General features: G+C 36.8%; 2 protein-coding genes across 2 annotated transcripts in view; one reads left to right on the top strand and one right to left on the bottom strand.

The window, feature by feature from the left end:
- The window catches only part of LOC117920356 (histidine--tRNA ligase, chloroplastic/mitochondrial-like), a 47,742-nt gene extending 41,254 nt beyond the window's left edge, over positions 1-6,488 (top strand). Inside the window, exons 8-11 of the mRNA XM_034837825.1 lie at positions 2,560-2,702; positions 4,655-4,783; positions 5,967-6,130; positions 6,224-6,488. Of these exons, the coding sequence (XP_034693716.1) occupies positions 2,560-2,702; positions 4,655-4,783; positions 5,967-6,130; positions 6,224-6,362 (575 nt within the window). The 3' untranslated portion in view covers positions 6,363-6,488. The remainder of the gene's footprint in view (positions 1-2,559; positions 2,703-4,654; positions 4,784-5,966; positions 6,131-6,223) is intronic.
- Positions 6,489-17,193: 10,705 nt separating this feature from the next.
- On the bottom strand, positions 17,194-20,050 carry LOC117920630 (glucomannan 4-beta-mannosyltransferase 1-like). Its single transcript, XM_034838233.1, has 6 exons — positions 19,801-20,050; positions 18,370-18,506; positions 18,159-18,272; positions 17,832-18,031; positions 17,538-17,729; positions 17,194-17,353 (listed from the first exon to the last, which is right to left on the bottom strand). Exons 1-6 carry the CDS (start codon positions 20,048-20,050, stop codon positions 17,194-17,196), a joined length of 1,053 nt encoding a protein of 350 aa, XP_034694124.1.
- Positions 20,051-20,192: the final 142 nt, after the last annotated feature.

The raw sequence follows: 20,192 nt of genomic DNA, 5'->3' as shown, positions 1-20,192 counted from the left end.
CAGGGATCACATACTGTGTATCAAACACGACTCCTCTGTTAAGTTGACCACCTTGATAATTAATATGGATGCCATTATTGTCACTCAAAATTCTGAGGGGGGAATTCAAAGAATAATAGCTTATCTGTCCAATGAATTTGAGATCAAGGATTTAGGGAGTCTAAAGTATTTCCTCAAGATTGAAGAGACACTCAAAAGGAAGAATATTTATTTCCCCACAAAATTTGTCCTTGATTTTTTTGTAGAGCACAAGGATGCTAGGATGTAAATCAGCAGAGACTCTAATTGAACAAAATCATAAACTATAAGGAAAAATAGAGGATGATATGGTAGATTGTGGCCTCTTTGATCCATTGAAGATTCGTGGGGCAATTTATCTATTTATTTAATTCATACTCAACCAGACATTGTGTATGCTATAGGTGTGGTAATCCAATTCATGCATTCACCACATGAATCTCATGGAGGTAGTATATAGTGATGCTGACTGCTGCAATTGGAAGCTCACAGTGATGCTAATTGGGCTGCATCAATTGTTGATTGAAGGTTTACTATTGGATATTGTTCCTTCTTAGGAGCAAATCTAGTTACCTGGAGAAGTAAAAAGTAATCAACAATAACTAGATCTAGGGCAGAACTTGAGTTTAGGGTCATGGCTCAAGGGATTTGTGAACTACTCTAGATAAATATTATTTTTATAGGCTTGGACATCACTTTGAAAGGACCCATAAAGCTATATTGCAATAACAAAGTTTCCATAAATATCACTCATCACAATTGAATCAAGCATGTGGAGATAGATTGACATTTCATTAAAGAAAAGCTTGACATCGGGCTGATTTGCAGTTTGTATGTTACCTTTTTTAAACAGTTTCCAGACATATTAACAAAGGGCTTATCAAAATCAGCATCTTATGCAATCTTAGACAAGCTAGGGATGAAATATATCTTTGTACCAACTTGAGGGGGAGTGTTAGAAGAATAACCTAAAAATCAATGTATTGCCATATATTATTCTTTTCTTGTAAAAGTTGATCTAAGATTTTGTACTAAGAAATTTGGATAAATTCCATTATAGGACCCTAGAAATTGTAAAGCAAAATGCAATGGAATATAAGGGAGATTTTTTTATAGTGAGGCATTGTCTGATCAAAGGCTAAAAAGTTTATTCATAAACAATTTCTCTATGTGGGTTAGGGTGTATATAGGTGGTGGTTATATGTATTTAATTGATTTCATTGAGTGGTTGGGTATTGGGTGAGGGAGGGAGTATTTTTTTGTACCCTCTTTTCTACTTTTTGTTTGTTTTACTTGTATGCGACTTGTATACTCTTGCGCTCTTTTTGTGCTTTTTTAATACAATTTCTTTCTTATATATATATATATATATATATATATATATAAATGTAACCCCTTTAACATACAAGTCATGTTTATGTTTGGATGTCCAACCCATGTAACATTTTAAGTTAATTGTGTCGATATGGCATGATTATGTCCCCAACCACTTACAACCCATTTGGCCTATAAATTTATGAATCTTGTATACTGTAAATTATAAAAGTAAAATAAAATATAAAACTAAAAGTTCATAGAATCTTCTACCTTATAGATACTAAAAATTTAAATATGTGTTGTTTGTTTGGATACACTTCTTGTTTTATATTTTTAAAAATAGAAAATGACAATAACTTTTATATAAAATGCAATACCTTTTTGAGAGTTACTTAAAAAGATGATGTCTTTTAAATACCGTTTCAAAAAATTGAGATCTTAAAGAAACTTTACCACCTCAAATCTTAAAAGTGTTTTTTAAAGATATTTGGTAAGTTCATACATTTTATATGAAAGTTACTATAGTTTATATAAAAGTTAAAAATAGAAAACATAAAGTGTATCCAAATGTGCACTAGTTTAATTAATTAACATAAATGTTTTGTAATTAAAAAATGATAGAATTTTTACAAAAATGTAGCACTAAACATTTGTATTTATAGTTAAGAAGCTAAATAATTACAGTGATGAAGGCTTTAAAAAATTTAAAAAAAAAACAAAGATTGAAAGTAAAAAACAAGCAAAGTACCAAATTACCAAAATAAATCCTTATATATTTAAACATTGAAAATATGTTGTGATTGAAAAAAGTACATAGCATTCTAACAAAAGTTTAAAACTAAAAATTTGCTTTATCTTCCATTTAAAAATCTAAATACTTCAACTAAAAAATATGAAAAACTATAGTGTAAACTATCTAACTAAAATTAAAAATAAAAAATAAAAAATAAAATACAAGAACAAAGATCAAAAAGGTTCAAGTATAAAAATTTAACAAAATAGAATTAAATAAAATTTTAACACCTTACCAAATTGAATCCTTATGCATTTTAAAAATTATTGTATGGCTAATGCAATAGCCTGCACTATATGATTTACTAGTACAACAGAGACATCAAACATGATTTGATGTCTGCTAATGTGAGTTTATTGAAGTAAGTTTTTCTTGAATGAAACAGTTGATTAGATAGATGTGTGATGGGATTGTTGTTTATAATTGTGCAGAGATACTTGGAGCTGCTGGGGAAGCAGTTGCAGATCTGAAACAACTGTTCTCCCTTGCTGAAAAGTTTGGCTACTCTGAGTGGATTCAATTTGATGCATCTGTTGTCCGTGGCCTTGCCTATTATACTGGAATTGTATTTGAGGTTAGGTTTGCTATTTATATCTTTCCTGTTTTTACTTTGCTGTATGAATGGATGTGGAAAAACAACCTCAGCCACTTTTATTCCGTACTGCTTGAGGGTTTTATGACACCTTTTTTCTGAAACACGGTGCTGTCCACATGAGTTGATGAGTTAGCAAATAGGCTGATGTGATTCTAGCAAAGATTGTTTTCATGCTAGAAGCTGAGGCCTTGAGGGTTGAAAGTTAAGGAATTTCATTCAAAAGAAGTTGTTGATCTCTTTTTTTTTTTAAGAGTGAGTATAGTTGGAAAGATTCGCGAATTCTAGTTTGGAGGAGCTTCTTAAAAATGAAAAATCAGTGGCCGCACAATCAGCAGTGGGCTTGATTGATTGTACCACATAAAAGACTGCTTGCTTGATTGTACTTTATATATGTAGATGAAAGTGATGACTTGGTCGTTTGTCGTCATTATACAATTTTGAAGCTTGACATATTGGAATCATTGCAAAAAGAAGTAATCCAATGCACAGAATCGACTTGAATGGGCTATTTGAATCGATATGGGTGTAGCCAAGCAAGCTAGCCAATGCGAAGCGTTCTGTTATTATATTATTATTGGATAGAAATGCTCTTTTCTTTAATAGCGCATCAAGTGGGTGCAAAGGCGGAGGCTTTATGCTTCCTTTACTTTTCCTTAGGCAAAAGCACTTCACCCAAAGTGAGTCCTTTTTAGCATGGATAGCCCATATGTACTTCAAGATAAAAGCCTTGTTCCATTCATCCAACCTTCTAATGCTAGAGCCCCCCTCCTCAAGGGGCTTACAGACATATCCCAAATCAACTTAGCACTTGCGTGTTTAAGATCAGCACCTGTCCGCAAGAAATCTCTTAACTTATTTACCATTCAAGATTATAAAGCATTCTCTTAGGTAGAATAAAAGGCCCAGACCATTACATCTTCACACTAGATAGTACTGACTTGATAAGCTGAACTCTACCAGCATATGACAGTGTCTTAGTACTCCAACTTTTTATCTTACTCATCATCTCATCCAAAAAGTTCTTATGAGCAGCTGCATCCAATTTTGTAGAGATCAAAGGTAGACCTAAGTACCTAAGAGGAAATCACCCCTCTTGTATTCCCAGATATCACAAAGCTGACCTCTTTCTGCTTCATCAACCCCTGCAAAAAATAGATTTCTTTTCTGCAGATTAGGCCTAAGCCTGATAATTCTTCAAACTCAACTAAATCTGCCTTAATTTCTGTCATATATCTAGGAGTAGCCCCAGCCAAAACAAACAAATCATGAGCAAAGATGATATGTGATATACCTAAACTGCAGCACCTGGGATGATAATAGAAAGGCTTTTCCTGAATGACAGCTTCAAAAAGAGAAGAAAACCCTTCCATGGCTAGCAAGAACAGATAAGGGGAGAAGGTGTCCCCTTGTCACTGAGTTGATGATTTATGGTTCTGATTTTTGAATTACTGAAACACATGTATGTTTAGCTGAAAACAAATGTGGGAAAATGTCGATGTTAGCATTACAGCATTCTTATCAATTATGGGAGTGCCTACACTTGTATATTTCGAAGTTTTTCCAATTCCAAGTGTAAAGCACTAACTTCATATCTGCGTCAGTAGATATGCAGACATTGATTTTGGTACTGTTTTTCAGCTTATGCTTGAATCAAGAGGCATAGACATTATAGGATCATGTGAAATCCTGAACTATTGAAATTCCAGATGCTGCAAATATGCTATTCTTAGCACATATGGCCATTGCTAGTCTTGCATGTCTTGAAAACAAAATTTAAGTTTTACTGAATGAGGGCTAAGTATGCAGCTGAAACAGCTAATTTCTTTTACTGATAATTATTCTTCTCTTTATAGACATGCACATGGTGTAATTTGTTCATAAACAGTAGACCCTCTTATTTTCCTTTCCCAACGAATTCATCTTTTCATCAGGGATTTGATAGAGAAGGAAAGTTGCGGGCCATTTGTGGTGGTGGACGATATGACCGTTTACTCTCTACTTTTGGAGGTGATGACGTCCCTGCTTGTGGCTTTGGATTTGGTGATGCTGTCATTATTGAAGTGAGTTTATGCCTTGTATATCAAAGAACTTTAATGAAGTGAATTTGTTATATTAAATTGCTTGGATGTTATATTATTTAGGCAGAAGATGCTTCTCCTGTTCCAAAATGGCTTCCCTAGTGTCATTATTATTGAGATAAACCAGTTTCTGTACGACAAGCATATTGAGCCTAGTAAAAAATTTCCCTCCCTTATTTTGTTATAGTGCCAACTGATTTTCAGAGACGATGATGAATGTTCTGACTACTTATGAGCTGCAACTTACATTTCTTTCTATAACACATATATCTACAGGGCAAGAAATTTTAATCTTTCAGTGGAGGGACTGAACCTTTATGCTATGCCAGCTGAGTCATCTTTGACTAGAATCGACTTTTTCTTTATTTATGTATATATTGTACCTTGGTTTGATGTTTTAAATTTGATAGGTATTAAACTTTGTATTCTTTTCTCCTTTTTTGGCCCAGTGAAATGAAATTCCTTCAATAGGACATTTGAGTCAATGACTGACTGAACTTCACAGCCACTAACATGTGCTATATATCTTGTTTGGTAGTTTATACCTATGTTGGATTCAGTTACGCGTTTCCTGTGCAGGTGTGTAAGTAGATGATGAATTTGTCCAGGCCCCAAATCCTAGGGCAAAGAGACTCACTGGATTGACAGAATGTTCAAATCTTCTTCTTTAATACTCCAGGGTGCAATAAAGTATGTGTAGCTTTGCATGTTCAAAAGTGGTGCTTTACTCATTTTGGAAGTACTGTTGTAACAAAGAACGGACTAATTCCATATCTGTGTTGTATTTGTTTGTTCTTTTTCTGGATACATTTGTTTGGCATCCTGAAGCTGCATGTCATAATCAAATGCCATGCCTGTACCCTTATGTGTTTGTACCTGACCTGCCTTGTTTAAAGTATGCCTATAATCTTGAACCTAATTAAAATATTTCACTTTGATCTTCAACCTATTTAAAATATTTTACTTAGCTTCTCTATCTCATTCACTCTCTTTCTCCCTTTATGCATGTGCATGTATCTAACTTCACTCTTGATGGATGATGGTTTCTTTTTCCTTTTTCCCCCTTTCTGTGGGATCTCACTCTTGATGGGTATGGGTTCTTTTTTCCTCTTTTCTTCTTGTTCTTTTTTCTTCTTATTTTATTTTGTTTTTAATTTTTTATCAGTTGCTCAAGGAGAAGGGGCTTCTACCAGAGCTCAGCCTCCAAGTAGAGAATATCGTCTGCGCTCTGGATCATTATCTTCAAGGAGCAGCTGCTGCAGTTGCTACAAGACTCAGGGAAAAAGGCCAAAGTGTTGATTTGGTTTTGGAGAGCAAACCACTCAAATGGTATGCAATTTCATGTTTGGGTTTTTATAGCTTCCTACCTTGACTGTGGTTTCTGATTTGGTAATATGCATACCACTTGGCCTCATCTTCAAGGGTGTTCAAACGAGCAGCACGGACAAATGCACAAAGGCTGATATTGGTGGGGAATTCTGAGTGGCAAAGAGGTATGGTTAGTGTAAAAATCCTCTCGTCTGGGGAGCAATATGAAATCAAACTTGATGAACTAGAGTGATTAGAAATTTATTATTTTTTATAATTAATGAAACATATGAATTTGATTGTCTTAGCGATTCCTATGTACTCTTTTAATGTTTCAAAGCTGGGATAAAATTTTTGTGAGTTACATTTGTTCCCCTGATGTCATGGTGAAATTTAACTCAAGCTTGCAGTGTAAATGTGATAAAAAAGCTGTCTATCAAAAAAAAAAAAAAAGTAAATGTGATAAAAAAAGCTAGTCTTTTCTTCTCTGACTGAACTAAGATATTCTTCAGTCAGAGGAGCTGGAGTAGTGTGGCGAGATGGTCAGTCAGTGACCCTGTAAGGTGTGTGTTGGGACTACAATTTCCTAGGGGGCAAAAGATGGTAGTTTCAGGAAGGGCAAGGAAGAGGGGTCGTGGCAGTTTCTCCTAAGGGTTTGTTTGCTATGTCTGTGGTTTTTTGTTTTGCTAGCTTTAAGGCAAAGCCTCTACTTTGGGGGCCTGGTTTGTGGTTTTTCTTTGCCTCTACTTTGGGGGTCTGGTTTGTGATTTCTCTTTCCTTTTGCTTGTTTTAGGTTGCTACATGTATGCTCCGTGTGTACTTTGTATGCTTTTTCCTAGCGCTTTTAATATATTTGCTCTGTTTACCTATCAAAAAATAAAAGATATTCTTCAGTTTCTGTTTCTGTAATTATCAGTTTACTCTTCTTGTGCATTCATCCTGTTCCTCAACTGTTTCCTTGAGTAGAGAAATATGCTCTAGCTTTAGCTGGGCCCTTAAGAAACATGTATTGAGAACAGTAGATATAAGGATTTTTTGTGAATAAATAGCAAGAGAAATGATATAAAACAATCCTAGGGTGGTTGTCTATAATCAAATAGGTGGACTGGAACTCCACTAGTTTAGGATTGAATGAAAGGAACAAGGAATTAAAACTATGGCCATATGCAATAAAAGTGCAAAAAAAAAAAAAAAAAGGGTATAGAGAAGAAAAGATAGAAAACCTTAAGAGTCTCATTAAGGTCTTCTAAGATTATCTATTAGAAGAAACATAATGGAGTCCTATCATCAGAAATAGTAAAGTATGCAGAAAAATTGGTATCATTCATCATTCATTTATTAATCTCTTTTCTACATCAAATAGTCTTATTTACTAACTTTAGAAAATCCCAAAAACTTATAAACCATATTGAAAAAAAAAAAATCCTAATCTGTATAGTAACTTAATAGTCTATAACTATAATTTTTTTTATTGGTAAAATCAGCAATTAAATTAGAAGTGCTTGAAAAAAGGTGCACCAAAGAACACACAAAGTATACAAATAATATAAAAAAGGCAAGCAAAAGGAAAAAAGCAACAACAACCACCACTCAATACAAAACCAATGCCATAACAACCTAGTAAAACAGAAAGCCCCCCCAACTGACCTTGCCTTCTCTGCACTTGAACCAAAGAATCTTCCTACTCCATGGCTCCTCATCATTGGGACCAACAACAAAAGCACCTTTGATTCCTTAAAACATACCAAATACAAACTAGGTCTATTTTTTTAGCTCTAATAATTGACTTTATGATTTTTTTTCTCATCCCTATTTTTGGCACCTCTAACAGACAACCCTTATACTTCACAAAGCACTCAAGCTTCTTTAATTCCCTTTCGAATTTCAAAGAAATGGAGTTCTTTCTCCTCTTTCCACCAACCCAATACTTCACTTCCTTTGTAGCCTTTATCTTCTAAAGAAGTTCCAAAATCTCTGTTTCATACCCTTTCATTGACATTCCAAGCCAATTACTGAACATAGGTAAGCTGTTGGAAGACCAGTCCTCCAAAAGGATATCCCCTCTCAAGGCTAAACCATGAACCACTCCCTCTTCCTTAACCATCTCCACCAAAGCATCAAGTGACCCTGGCTCCCTCCCTAGAAACTCCACCATGACCAAAACCATCCTCAGCGGGCCACTACCACCATCGTGCAAAACTACATCAGAGACCCTCTCATGTCCCTTAAGAGCCTAATGTCACAAGATGCTTCAAATGACGCTCCCCATGGGCTTATATAGGAGGAGGGAAGCTTCTGGAGACTCCTGGAGCCATCTACACTAAGACATTGGTTGGAAGAGTGTGGAAGGTTCTAGAGATGCCTAGAGATGTTCACACATCTCTACACTATGGTGGAAGGCATGAGAGGAGTCCAAGGCTTTCTAGAGAATTCTAGAGATCTCTTGTATATTCTTGTACATAGGGTTGTACATAGATTAGTGTAGGGAGTTCTAGAATATTCTTAATTTGTAAGGAATCCTCCAAGGTTCCAAAGAGTTCCATTGGTGTCTATAAATAGGTGAGGGCCTCATTTGGCCAAGGCACCACCCAAATCACTTCCTAACCAAGCAAGTGAGCTTCCAAGCACTTGTAAAGGCTTCCTTGAGTTAATAAGAACTTCCATTCTTTAAAGAGTTGCCTATTAAGCTTCTTAAGCTTTCGAGTCATGAGCATCTTAGCCTAACAAGCTAAGCATTAGGAGCAAGGCTGACTTAGCAAGATCAAGCGTCTTGACTTGCCTAAGTGCCACACGAGCTTAGTGAACGACTAAGTCCGTGACACTAAGCACCCTTAGAGAAAGAAGAAGAAAGAGAAGCCTTCATCCCCAAAAAAGAAGCAGGGAGAGGAATAGAACTTGGAAGCCTTGTCACCTCAGCGAAGAGGGCCACATCAGAGCTCAAAAGACTATTCTCCACCAGTAAAACCATCGTCTCCTCCTCCATGGTAGTTCCATACTTCTCCCTTATATTCTCCATTCCTCTTATAAAGAAGGCCTCAGTGGAAAAAGAAGCCCTAAGCCCCTTAAAGTTCACAAGGGCTTGGTTTGCTTGTTCCAATAGCCCAAAACCAAGCCCATTAAAACTAGTAAGTTGAGGGTCCACCCTAGAACCCTCTTGAAGAAAGGGCTCTCCCTTGCCCATCCCTTTTAAAAGGCCTACCCCAGCTTGGTCCATCACTATAGCCTTTACTAGCTTATCTTAGGAGTTTTAACACATCACGTTGCCCACTCCATCATTACCACCTGCTGCTCACTCCATTTCTCTTTGGGCTCTTTTGATGCATTTACGGCCCACCCTGTCATTCATATCAACATTAGTGGACCTACTACCTCCCTCAACTCCCACCTTTACCTACAGAGACTTCTATAGCAACATCATAGCAAGCTATTTGCTTTCTGCCTTGATAGTTCTTCAGTTAGCGATACATTCCCTATGCCAAACTTTAATAACAGAGAAACCACCCATGCTTCTTCCCCCAAGGCATGGCTTACCCACCTCTTTACCCCTAACCTCCAGTCTGCTGCCAGATCTCTTGTAACCACCTAAGACAGCCATGGGGAAACTTCCTACCACAACTAGACAGCAAAACATGTCTGGCTAAGCACCAGCTGCAAAGTTCCAAGCTTTCTTCTTCCATCAGATTTCACTAAAATTCTTGCCTATTGCAGATCGTTGCACTGGGTTGTATCTACATTGACAACCACAAAACCTCTACACTGGTCATCCAACTTTCTAAACACCTCCCAACACCACAAATGCAACAGTATCCCCAAAATACTCATCCAAACTTTTTGTGCATGCACTCCTTTATGGAAATATCCTACTTCATGAGCCGAACTATCCAAAAATAATAATTTGTTCTAGAACCTCCTCTGTCCACTACTTAAAACAGACACTACATCAAAGCTTTCTTCAAAATCAAAGAGTACCGTACCTTCAAGGTAGATCCATCCCGTTGTGTATTTTTTGGACAGTATGGAATGAAATAAATAGATTAGCCTTTAGGGGGGATTCTTTGGATATACAAAAACTCAAAAATTATTTTGTTTGTAACTTGTGGAGTTGGGCTAGAGTGTACATGGGAGAGGAGTCCTCTTCGCTTTTAGTCTTTTTGCAGTGGCTAGCGGCTACTTAAGGGCTGGTGAGGCTGCTTGTTTCTTTTGTTTTTGGGTGTGACTGCGTTGTATACTCCCTGTATGCTTTGTGACTTTTTGCCCTTTAATACAATTTGTGCTCACTTATAAAAAAAAAATAAAAAAATCAAAGAGAAGGAGAGCATGTCCAAGCAGGGATAGCCTCACCCATACTCATAGTTCTGAAAGGCGCGCCTAGGCTCGAGGCGGCGCGACGCCACCCTCCGGCGCCTCGCCTGAAGGGAGGCGACGCCCCTTCACGAAGGCGCCGCTTAAGCGCGCAAGGCGCTCACCTCCAGCAAGGCGCGAGGCGGTCTCCCGAGTCGCCTCCGACGGCCCGACCAGGTACGCGCTCCTCCTTCTCCTTCTCCTTCTTCTTCTTCTTCTTCTTCTTCTTCTTCTTCTTCTTCCTCCTCCAGTCGAGTTGCAGAGACGCGGCCAACCAGCCCTAATTTTTTATTTTATTTTCTGGGCCCAAAACGAGGCCGTTTTGGACCCTGTTCACTTAAGTGCACAGGGACCAAAACAACGTCGTTTTGGAGCCTGTTCATTTAAGTGCACAGGGACCAAAACGACGTCGTTTTGGACCCTGTTCTTTTAAAAAAAAAAAAAAGGCCAAAACGACGCCGTTTTGGCCTGTTCTTTCCATCCAGCCCCCTTTTCTGGTCTTTCTCAACCCGAGACCACTGCCATTCTTTGCCCTAGCCTCTTCCGTGCTGGAGAAGTGAAGAAGAAGAAGAAAAAGAAGAAGAAAAATAGGGGGAAAATAGGAGAAAAATAAAGGGGAAATAGTCACGTACCTTCCGGACCTCGGTATTTTTCTTTTTTCTTCACTTTTCTACATTTTTTTCCATTCTTATCTCATAACTCTCATTGGTAATTTTTTTTTTTTAAATATAAATATTATATTTTGAGTTTTTGACATGAAAATTTTACAAAATAAAAATAAATAAATAAAAAGCACTCATGCATATTTGTTGTTAATGTGATATGCATTTTTTTTTCAATTTTTTTTCTTAATTTAATTATAATTATTTTATTGTGGAGTATAGATAATTTGTTTGCAAGATGGATAATGAGAGTGAAACTCAAGTGGACTCTAGTGCAAGTGGAAGAAGAGATTCGGGGTGGAAATATGGTCGTTTGGTTAATGAAAAAGATTTGAACACCATCATATGCATTTTTTGTGATAAAGTAACCAAATGAGGCATATATAGACACAAACAACATCTTGTTGGTGGATATAGAAATGCTAAAAAGTGTACAAAATGTCCGGAACATGTTAGAGAAGAAATGGAAGAGTATATGAGTTCCAAGAAAAATCAAAAAGAGCAAATGAATATGGGGAGCGAATATGTTAATGAAGATTTGTTTGGTTTGGAAGATGAAGATATTGGTGAGGAGATTAATAGTAGAACGAATGTCACCAACATTTCTAGTGGAGGTAGTAACCGAGGAGGAAGTGGTGGTGGGACGTTTTCTTCAAAAAAACCAAGACAAAAAGGTCCTCTGGATCATTTTTTCACTCCTAATGCAGAGATGGTTGTTCAAAATCGAAGGAGTGGAAAGATGAATCAAACTACCATCAATGATGCCTACAAAAAGGAAGCAAGAGAAAGAGCTTGCATGCTTATCACAAGATGGATGTATGAGGCTGCTATTTCATTTAATGCAGTCACATATCCGAGTTTCCAACCAATGATTGAGGCTATTGGCCAATATGGTGTGGGTATGAAGGGACCAACTTTTCATGAGGTAAGAGTTACTAACTTTAAGAAAGAATTGGCTCTCACAAAAGATTTGATGAAAGATCATATGGTGGAATGGGGGAAAAATGGATGTTCAATTATGTCAGATGGATGGACCGATAGGAAAGAGAGAACTTTGGTGAACTTTTTGGTTAATTGTTCAAAGGGAACCATGTTCATGCAATCCATTGATGCTTCTTCAATGATTAAGATGGGAGAAAAGATGTTTGAGTTACTTGACAAATGGGTAGAGCAAGTTGGTGAGGAGAATGTTATTCAAGTTATAACAGATAATCACTCAAGTTATGTGATGGCAAGTAATAAATACTATTTCTTGAATTTTTATTTACTTTTAAAATTTGAATTATTTATCTTGAGAACTTATGTAAATTTATTATCTACAATTTCATATAGGGAGGTTATTAGAATTAAAGCGCCCACATTTGTATTGGACACCATGTGCTGCACATTGCCTTGACTTGATGTTGGAAGATATTGGAAAGCTACCAAACATCAAGAGGACATTGGAGAGGGCTATATCACTAAATGGGTATATTTATAATCGCTCAGGGCTACTCAACATGATGAGGCGGTTTACTGGACAAAGGGAATTGCTTAGGCCTGCTAAGACTCGGTTTACAACTGCTTTCATCACATTATCGCGATTGCATGAACAAAAAAACAATTTGAGGAAGATGTTTACAAGCTCAGATTGGTCAGATAGTAAATGGGCAAAAGAGCAGAAGGGGAAAACTATAGCCAACATAATTCTAATGCCTTCATTTTGGAACACTATTGTGTTTTGCTTAAAGGTTTCGGGTCCCCTAGTTCGTGTGCTTCGTTTGGTTGATGGTGAAAAAAAAGCTCCTATGGGATACATCTATGAGGCCATGAATAGAGCTAAGGATGCAATTGTGAGAAGTTTTAATGGAAATGAAGAGAAGTACAAAGAAATCTTCAACATCATTGATAAGAGATGGGAGATTCAGCTTCATCGGCCTTTGCATGCAGTAGGGTACTTTTTGAACCCGGAATTCTTCTATGATAAGCCAGAAATAGAGCATGATGCCGAGATTATGAGTGATTTGTATAAATGCATCTTAAGGCTAACAAGAGACCCTGCTAAGCAAGAAAAAGTTGTGGCCGAAGTGAGTTTGTTCACAAATGCCGAAGGACTATTCGGGAATGAGTTAGCTGTTAGGACAAGAAAGACTAGAGCACCAGGTTAGTTATTTAGTTTTGTTTATTTAAATGATTAGATTGTATTTTTGCTAAAATAGGTGAATTGTTTCACTAAATTGTTAATATATATACTACAACTGAATGGTGGGCTGCATATGGAGCTTCAGCTCCAAATTTGCAAAAGTTTGCAATGAAAGTCCTCAACTTAACATGCAGTGCATCAGGTTGTGAACGGAATTGGAGCATCTTTGAAAATGTGAGTGACCAAATCCAAAATAATTACAAGTAATAGTCTAATAGAGTCTTGAATGTAACTTAAAAGTTAAAACTTTAAAATATATTTATGAGCTTATGAATTTTTGCAGATTCATAGCAAGAGGAGAAATAGGTTAGATCATCAACGCTTGAATGATTTGGTGTACATCAAGTATAATCGAGCCTTGAAGAGAAGATACAATGAACGTAACACCATTGACCCAATTTCCTTGAAAGATATAGATGATAGCAATGAATGGTTGATAGGGAGAATGGAAGATGAGGATTCTCATGGAAGTGCACAAGATGATTTTGTATTTGATGATGACAATTTGACATGGGGTGATGTTGCTAGAGCTGTTGGAGCTGAGGAGGCCAGGTTTGATACTAGAGCTAGAGCTAGAGCTAGAGCAAGCTCAAGCATAATACCACCAACAAGGGGGATAGCTTCAAGTTCTAGAACTTTGCCTTCTTATTCACTAATAGATGAAGATGAAGATGGAGACATGGTTGATTTAGCAGATGAAGAAGATGGGGAAGGCTACAAATGTGGTGATGGAAATGATGATGATGATGATTTTGTTGATTTGGAGGAGGAGTGATGATTGCTTGTTGTGGACAAATTTGTGATTTAAGTGTTTTTTAATGATGTTTTTGAATTGTGGACAAATTTCATGTTTTGGACCTTTAGGTTTGGAAACTTTGGATTTGGATTTGTTTTTATGCTTGGAGTTTTTTATTTTTATGTTTTTTGTTTATTAAATTGAAGTTTTGGATGATATTTGATGATTTATGTGTTTAGGACAAATAAATTATTGTTAAATTTGATTATATTATATAAAAATATATATGTAAATTAGGGTGCGCCTCACTTCACTAAAGCCCGCGCCTTAGATGCGCCTTGCGCCTCAGGCTCCAAGACTACTTTGCGCCTTGGTACGCCTTGAGCCTTTTAAAACTATGCCCATACTTACCTGCCTTTCTTTCCCTTTAAGTGCCAAGCCTTAGTAGACCATCTCTTCAATGAAGGCAAATTAAGAATGGAATTAGAAAACTTCCCCCATCTCCCCACTAAACAACTCTTTAGAATCGCCTCCCTTTGCTGCCCCTTGGTCAAAGACTAATTGAAGCAACAACCCTTCATCCATTACACCATTTTCCCTCCATCCTACCCTAGCAAAAGGCCTTTTTGCAAGCATTACTTGCCCTCTACTCCCCTCCTTTGACCTCTAGTGTATCATCTCTCATTGTTGAAATTGAGAGAAAGAGACCATGCCAAGAACCCTCAACTTCTTGGTTAGAATGGACCACTCTCCATCTAGTACCGTACCTTCAAGGTAGATCAATGTGAACCTCTTGGCCTCCATGGACTTAACCGAATATTGAATAAACCTTCTAGCTTTGTTTGAATGATTTTCCATTCTAAAAGACCTCCCTCCTTCCTCCCAAACCTTACAAAATGATGCAAAACCACATACCCTCCCAAAAGCCTAGGCTAATTGGAGGTAGACATAACCCCATATATAAAACCTAACCAATGTTAGTAATAACCTGATGTGGTCCATGTGGGACATTGGACTTCCATCCATCTTATGTCCAACTCCCCCACTTATCTGTTGACGCCCATGTTACCGAGCTAGGAACCTTGCTTTGATACCAAATGATGTGGGACCTCATACACTCTCAAAAGCCTAAGCTAATGGGAGGTAGAGGTAGTTCCATATATAAGGCCAAACCACTGTTTCTAATCAATCGATGTAGGACATTAGACTTTTGTTTGTCCTACGTCAAAGTCCTTCCCATTTATTGTAACAAGCTTCCAACCCCTCTAACAATTGGGATAAGCTCACGTTTCTGAATCTAATCCAACTAGAAGAACCTTTGCCCCTCTCCAAAATGCTTCCTCTCAAGTGACCTTCTCAACATTGATTTCAAAGGACTTTGACTCCATTGTGAACCAACTCTCACTTCCGATAGGGAATCATATCTCAAGTATCAATTGGCCCCTTTCTTTCCTAGAACTATTATACCTTTTTCTTAAATGAAAGTAGAAAATAAAAATTTTTAGAAAACACATAATTTTTAGAAAATAGAGACTTTTAGAAAATAAACACTATTTAGAAAAGAGAAACCTTTTTTTTAAAAGAAAAAACAGTTTTTACGAAGATAGAAACTTTAATCCCCATCAGGGTGCCCAATTGGTTAGGGCGAATGCCAGGACATGTGGTAGAGATGCAGAGTCTAGGGTTTGATTCCTACAATTAGTTAAATGCCCTAGATTACTTGGTATTGGTTGTGGCCAGCTTAGTTAGCACCGAGAGGTTTGGGTCCCTATGAAGAGTGTGAAAGGCTCAATCATGAAAGTTTCCTCAGTTATTAATAATAAAACCTTTAGAAAAAGTGATTTTTGGAAAATAGAAAGTTTAGAAATATAAAAACTCTTTTTACCGGGAAATTTCTAATGAAACAACCTCCCAATTCTAAATGAGACTAAAATAAACTATTTACTAATTATGACTAAAGAAATAAAAATTTCTAAATTTTTTGTTGTTTCCCTTTTTCCCTTTTCTTGAATAGCCTTAGACTCATTCCAATACAAAGGATTGAATAACTGGAAAGCAGTATATTCATTAGAGCTTGAAAGTAATGTCAAATGGTGACAAGATGAGATATTTTGCAGATGATTATCTGTCATTTGCATGAATATTGATGACTGCAATAATTGGGAGGAGCAAAATGTTTTTGACATTGGTACTTGGTAGGGTTTTATTAAACAGAATGCATAAGAAAAAGGTCAATACAATAGGCTTGGCTGAAATGTGACATTGTGTTGGACAAGTGGTAAGACAAGTGATGATAAATAATCAATCTGCATTTGTGATAACTTCAAGGTAGCACCCAATGGGTGACAAATGAGAATGAAATTAGGGCGCTTAAATATTTGCCGCAAAGACCAATAACTCCATTGGCATGAAGGTGAAATACCTTTGAGTTGAGAACCTGGAGATTGGTTTCATGATTTAAGAAAATTATGGCCCCAGTTATAGAAAAAATGGCATATATTGTTCAGCCAATTGCAAAAGGACTACCCTTAAAAGTTGGAACATCCTTCTAGAACATGGAATGACTTGGTGTCCTTTGGGCCCTGGAGTCTCCTTTCTTGCTGGCATTTGGTGCATCAGTGAAGGAGGAGAATACCTTATTTTTGGGGTCTTCTGGAAATTAAGATATCCTTAGTGATCATTTGTAATCTGTTGGAAGTTGTTAAGTTCCTGCTGATTGCTATTCTATGTGAAACTTCACATGTATTGTCAAACAATTGGGTAGAGAAAATCCCCGAGTGTAAGAAATGTAGATCAACAGTCCTTTCAGGTTTCTTCATTGATTGATATATAATAATAGTCATTTACTAATGAAACGACACATATATGGAAGAAATTTCTCTTCAAGAACAAACTAGGCAACACATTTACTTGCAACACAATATTCAGTTGCTTTTCTATAACATATCATGTGGGAATATAAGATTGAGAAACTGTTCAAACTATTCTAAACACATACACTAATACTCTATTAGGTAGATTTAACCATTTTCTTGTACAATAATACTCTACTAGGTATGTTCAACCATTTTCTCCCCTTAGTGATACACACATCTAAAGAACTGATCTGCCTGCTCTCTATGCTTTTGTACTGTCCATGGCTTGACCCAGGTTGTCTTATGCTCTAGTTGGATACAAATGTCCCCACGTATCCAAATCCCATTATGAAGAAAGCTCCAGCTTGCAGTATGAGATATATGAAGAAATGGTCTTCTCTAAATAGGAGATTATAGATTGCACAGTGCAGCATAAACATCCCCATTATCAGCTCCAATAAATGGATCCTGTTTGTAACATCACAAAGTTAGAAATTAAAACTAGGTGCTAGTGATCATGGTTTGTGTTATGAGTGTGCAAAGTTCCATAATTTCACTGGTCTACTTGTCATCTTTGTGGTTGGGAAACCTCCTTGAAATATGAAGTGTGAAAGACAAGAAACAAAAAATAAAAATAAAAATGAAAAAATACCTTTCTCCTACTCGAGATCGTGATTTCTTTGATGCTTTGGCATTCTTTTGTTTCATTAGGTTGCCTAGCTTCTCAGTCACAACCCATTCATTGACACGATTGGCTTCTAGAAGTCCTATAATTGCCGCCTTAGTTCGATGGAGTGACATGACATTCTCAAACAGGATCCAAAAGACAACCAGATGCAAAGACCTGTGTTGAGCATTATTGACAATTTGAGGAAACATGGGAGGGGAAAAAAAATGACTTTATAGGTTGTGTTTGGATTTTTATTTTTTTTAATTCTATTTTTACCTGGGAGTGCAGACTGCGTTTAGAAATGTAATGGTTGCTGGAATATAAATGGCTATCGGCTTTGGGAGAGCGACTTCAGGAACTAAAACGCTTAATGGGATAACCACACAGTAAAAGAAGAAAGTGACCCAGTGCGCAATTATCTTCCTCACAAAGAAGAATGCGTAGATGACATGCAATTTCTTCCAGGTTGATACCTTCTGCAGAAGATAAAAGGTTCTATATGATTTCTTCATTGTGAGGGATTTTTTAACACAATCTAAAAGTTATTTTAGTAGGATTAACCTAAATTAGATGTTTTATTGCCAAAGTTTTGGGTTTACTTGCCTCGCAGAGAATGATTTCCTTGGTCATTTTCCTGAAAAGGTTAGCTGGGCCACAAGACCAGCGATGCTGCTGATATCGATATGCCTTGAAGGTACTGGGCAGTTCATTTTTCACCTAGGAAGAGTGTGAGTGTTGAGAGATTAATGATATATTGATGCTTAAAAGACATTCACAGCTGCAGTGAATTTAAAAATGAACTTGAAAAACTTACGGATAAATCCCCCACGAAGAGAAATTTCCAACCCTTAAGGCTAGCCCTGACTGCAAGATCCATGTCTTCCACTGTGGTTCGATCTTTCCATCCGCCAGCGTCATTTATTGCTTGAATCCGCCAAACACCAGCAGTACCTATGAACATAATCACTAGAAGCTCAGCTGGTGTTTTTCTTGTAAGCACATAAAAATATCGATCTTCATTAAAAGCTTAGTTCTATTTTAGATTACCGTTGAACCCAAAGAAGGAACATGTCGAGGAGCCCACTTCTTGCTCAACGCTGAAGTGATAGTCTAGTGACATCTCCTGGAGTCGGGTCATTAGACATTCATCCGCATTCACTATGGAGAGAAAATCAATATTGATTACCTTAAGCAATCATACAATCAATAGTAGAATGGGGAAAAGAACAATTGATAGATACTGAGTTCCTTGTGTAAGTAAGCCATGGGTCAGGTTTATAGAGTGAAACCCAGCCTGAAGAAAGTAACTTCAAAATTTGAACTTGATCATACTCTAAAACTTTGGAAGTTTTACATGAAATCTTGTAAAATAGCAATGTCAAAGTAGCTTAATTAGATCAATATCATGAAATAATGGGTAGAAAATTTTGAGCTGATTTTTCTGTTCATGAAATAATGAGTAAAAATATTCAGGCTAATATTTCTGTTAGCAGAGAATAATAGGCAATAGCAAACTATGGTAAGAATGCCCAAAACAAGGGAAATTTTTGGAAATTTGTGATTTTTTTTTGTTGTTCTAAGAATTGCCTAGATAACAGAAAATCAAACAAGAATAAAAAGTTAATACTAGATTATGGTGAGTTTTCACGGACAGTAGTGTAGCGATTTATTTTGGTGGTTTCAATGAAAATAACAGCCAAAAACAGTAGAAGAATAAAATATTAAAAATAATGAGAGAGTTCTCACTATCATATCCCAAATAGAAATGAAAGCATAGATTTATGTAAAAACTGACAGTTAAAAACCTTGAACTTGTAAAATTGCTTGTAAAGAACTTAGTATTTGACTTTGTCGAGAAGGACAGCTGTGGTTGAGGTTAACTAGCATCTTAATCTATAGAGTCATGGAAACAGGCTTATGGGTTGAGCTTAGCAGGTGAACCTGACCATTATGTGATGTATAGTACCTAATGAACAAGACCAAAAGGTATAGCTGAGCAACAACAGCTCTTCCAGTGGAGTGTTAACTGTTGAAGCACTAAAAACAAGGAAAAAAGAAACGGCGTGACAACTTGGCCTCAATACAAGAGAACTGATGGAGCAATTCTCTTTGAATGTGACATGCTTGCACTATGCAAAATAATGCATGGGTCTTAATAGCCATCAAATGATCATCAACAAAGAACGGACAATTATCAGCACCTATCAAGTAACTAAGTAGTTATAATCTTGTTTAATGATCTTACCAAATTTCCATCTAGCCTGAACCAAGCCCAACCCTGGATTCTCTAGCAGGAAAGGAATGGTCCTCCAAAGAAAATTCTCCTCTGGCTGAAAATCTGCATCGAAGATTGCTACAAACTCACAATCTTCAACATATTGCTTCTGTAAACCTTCCCGAAGAGCACCAGCCTTGTAGCCATTCCTGTTGTTCCTAGTCTCATATTTCACATTCACTCCTTTGTCTATCCATTTCCGGCACTCCAACTCGACCATCACCTAAAAATACACGTGTATATATATATATATATATATATATATACCAAGGTTATCGTGGATTCACACTTTAAAACTGTTGATAGTTGAGGTTATTTTTAGTTTGAAAAATACCCTCAAGGCTTCATTGGTGGAGTCGTCA

Source organism: Vitis riparia, chromosome 8 (genome assembly GCF_004353265.1).
Source record: "Vitis riparia cultivar Riparia Gloire de Montpellier isolate 1030 chromosome 8, EGFV_Vit.rip_1.0, whole genome shotgun sequence".
Classification (NCBI taxonomy): domain Eukaryota; kingdom Viridiplantae; phylum Streptophyta; class Magnoliopsida; order Vitales; family Vitaceae; genus Vitis; species Vitis riparia.
The sequence above is the reverse complement of the archived record's forward strand: the minus strand, read 5'-3'. Positions and strand labels throughout refer to the sequence as shown.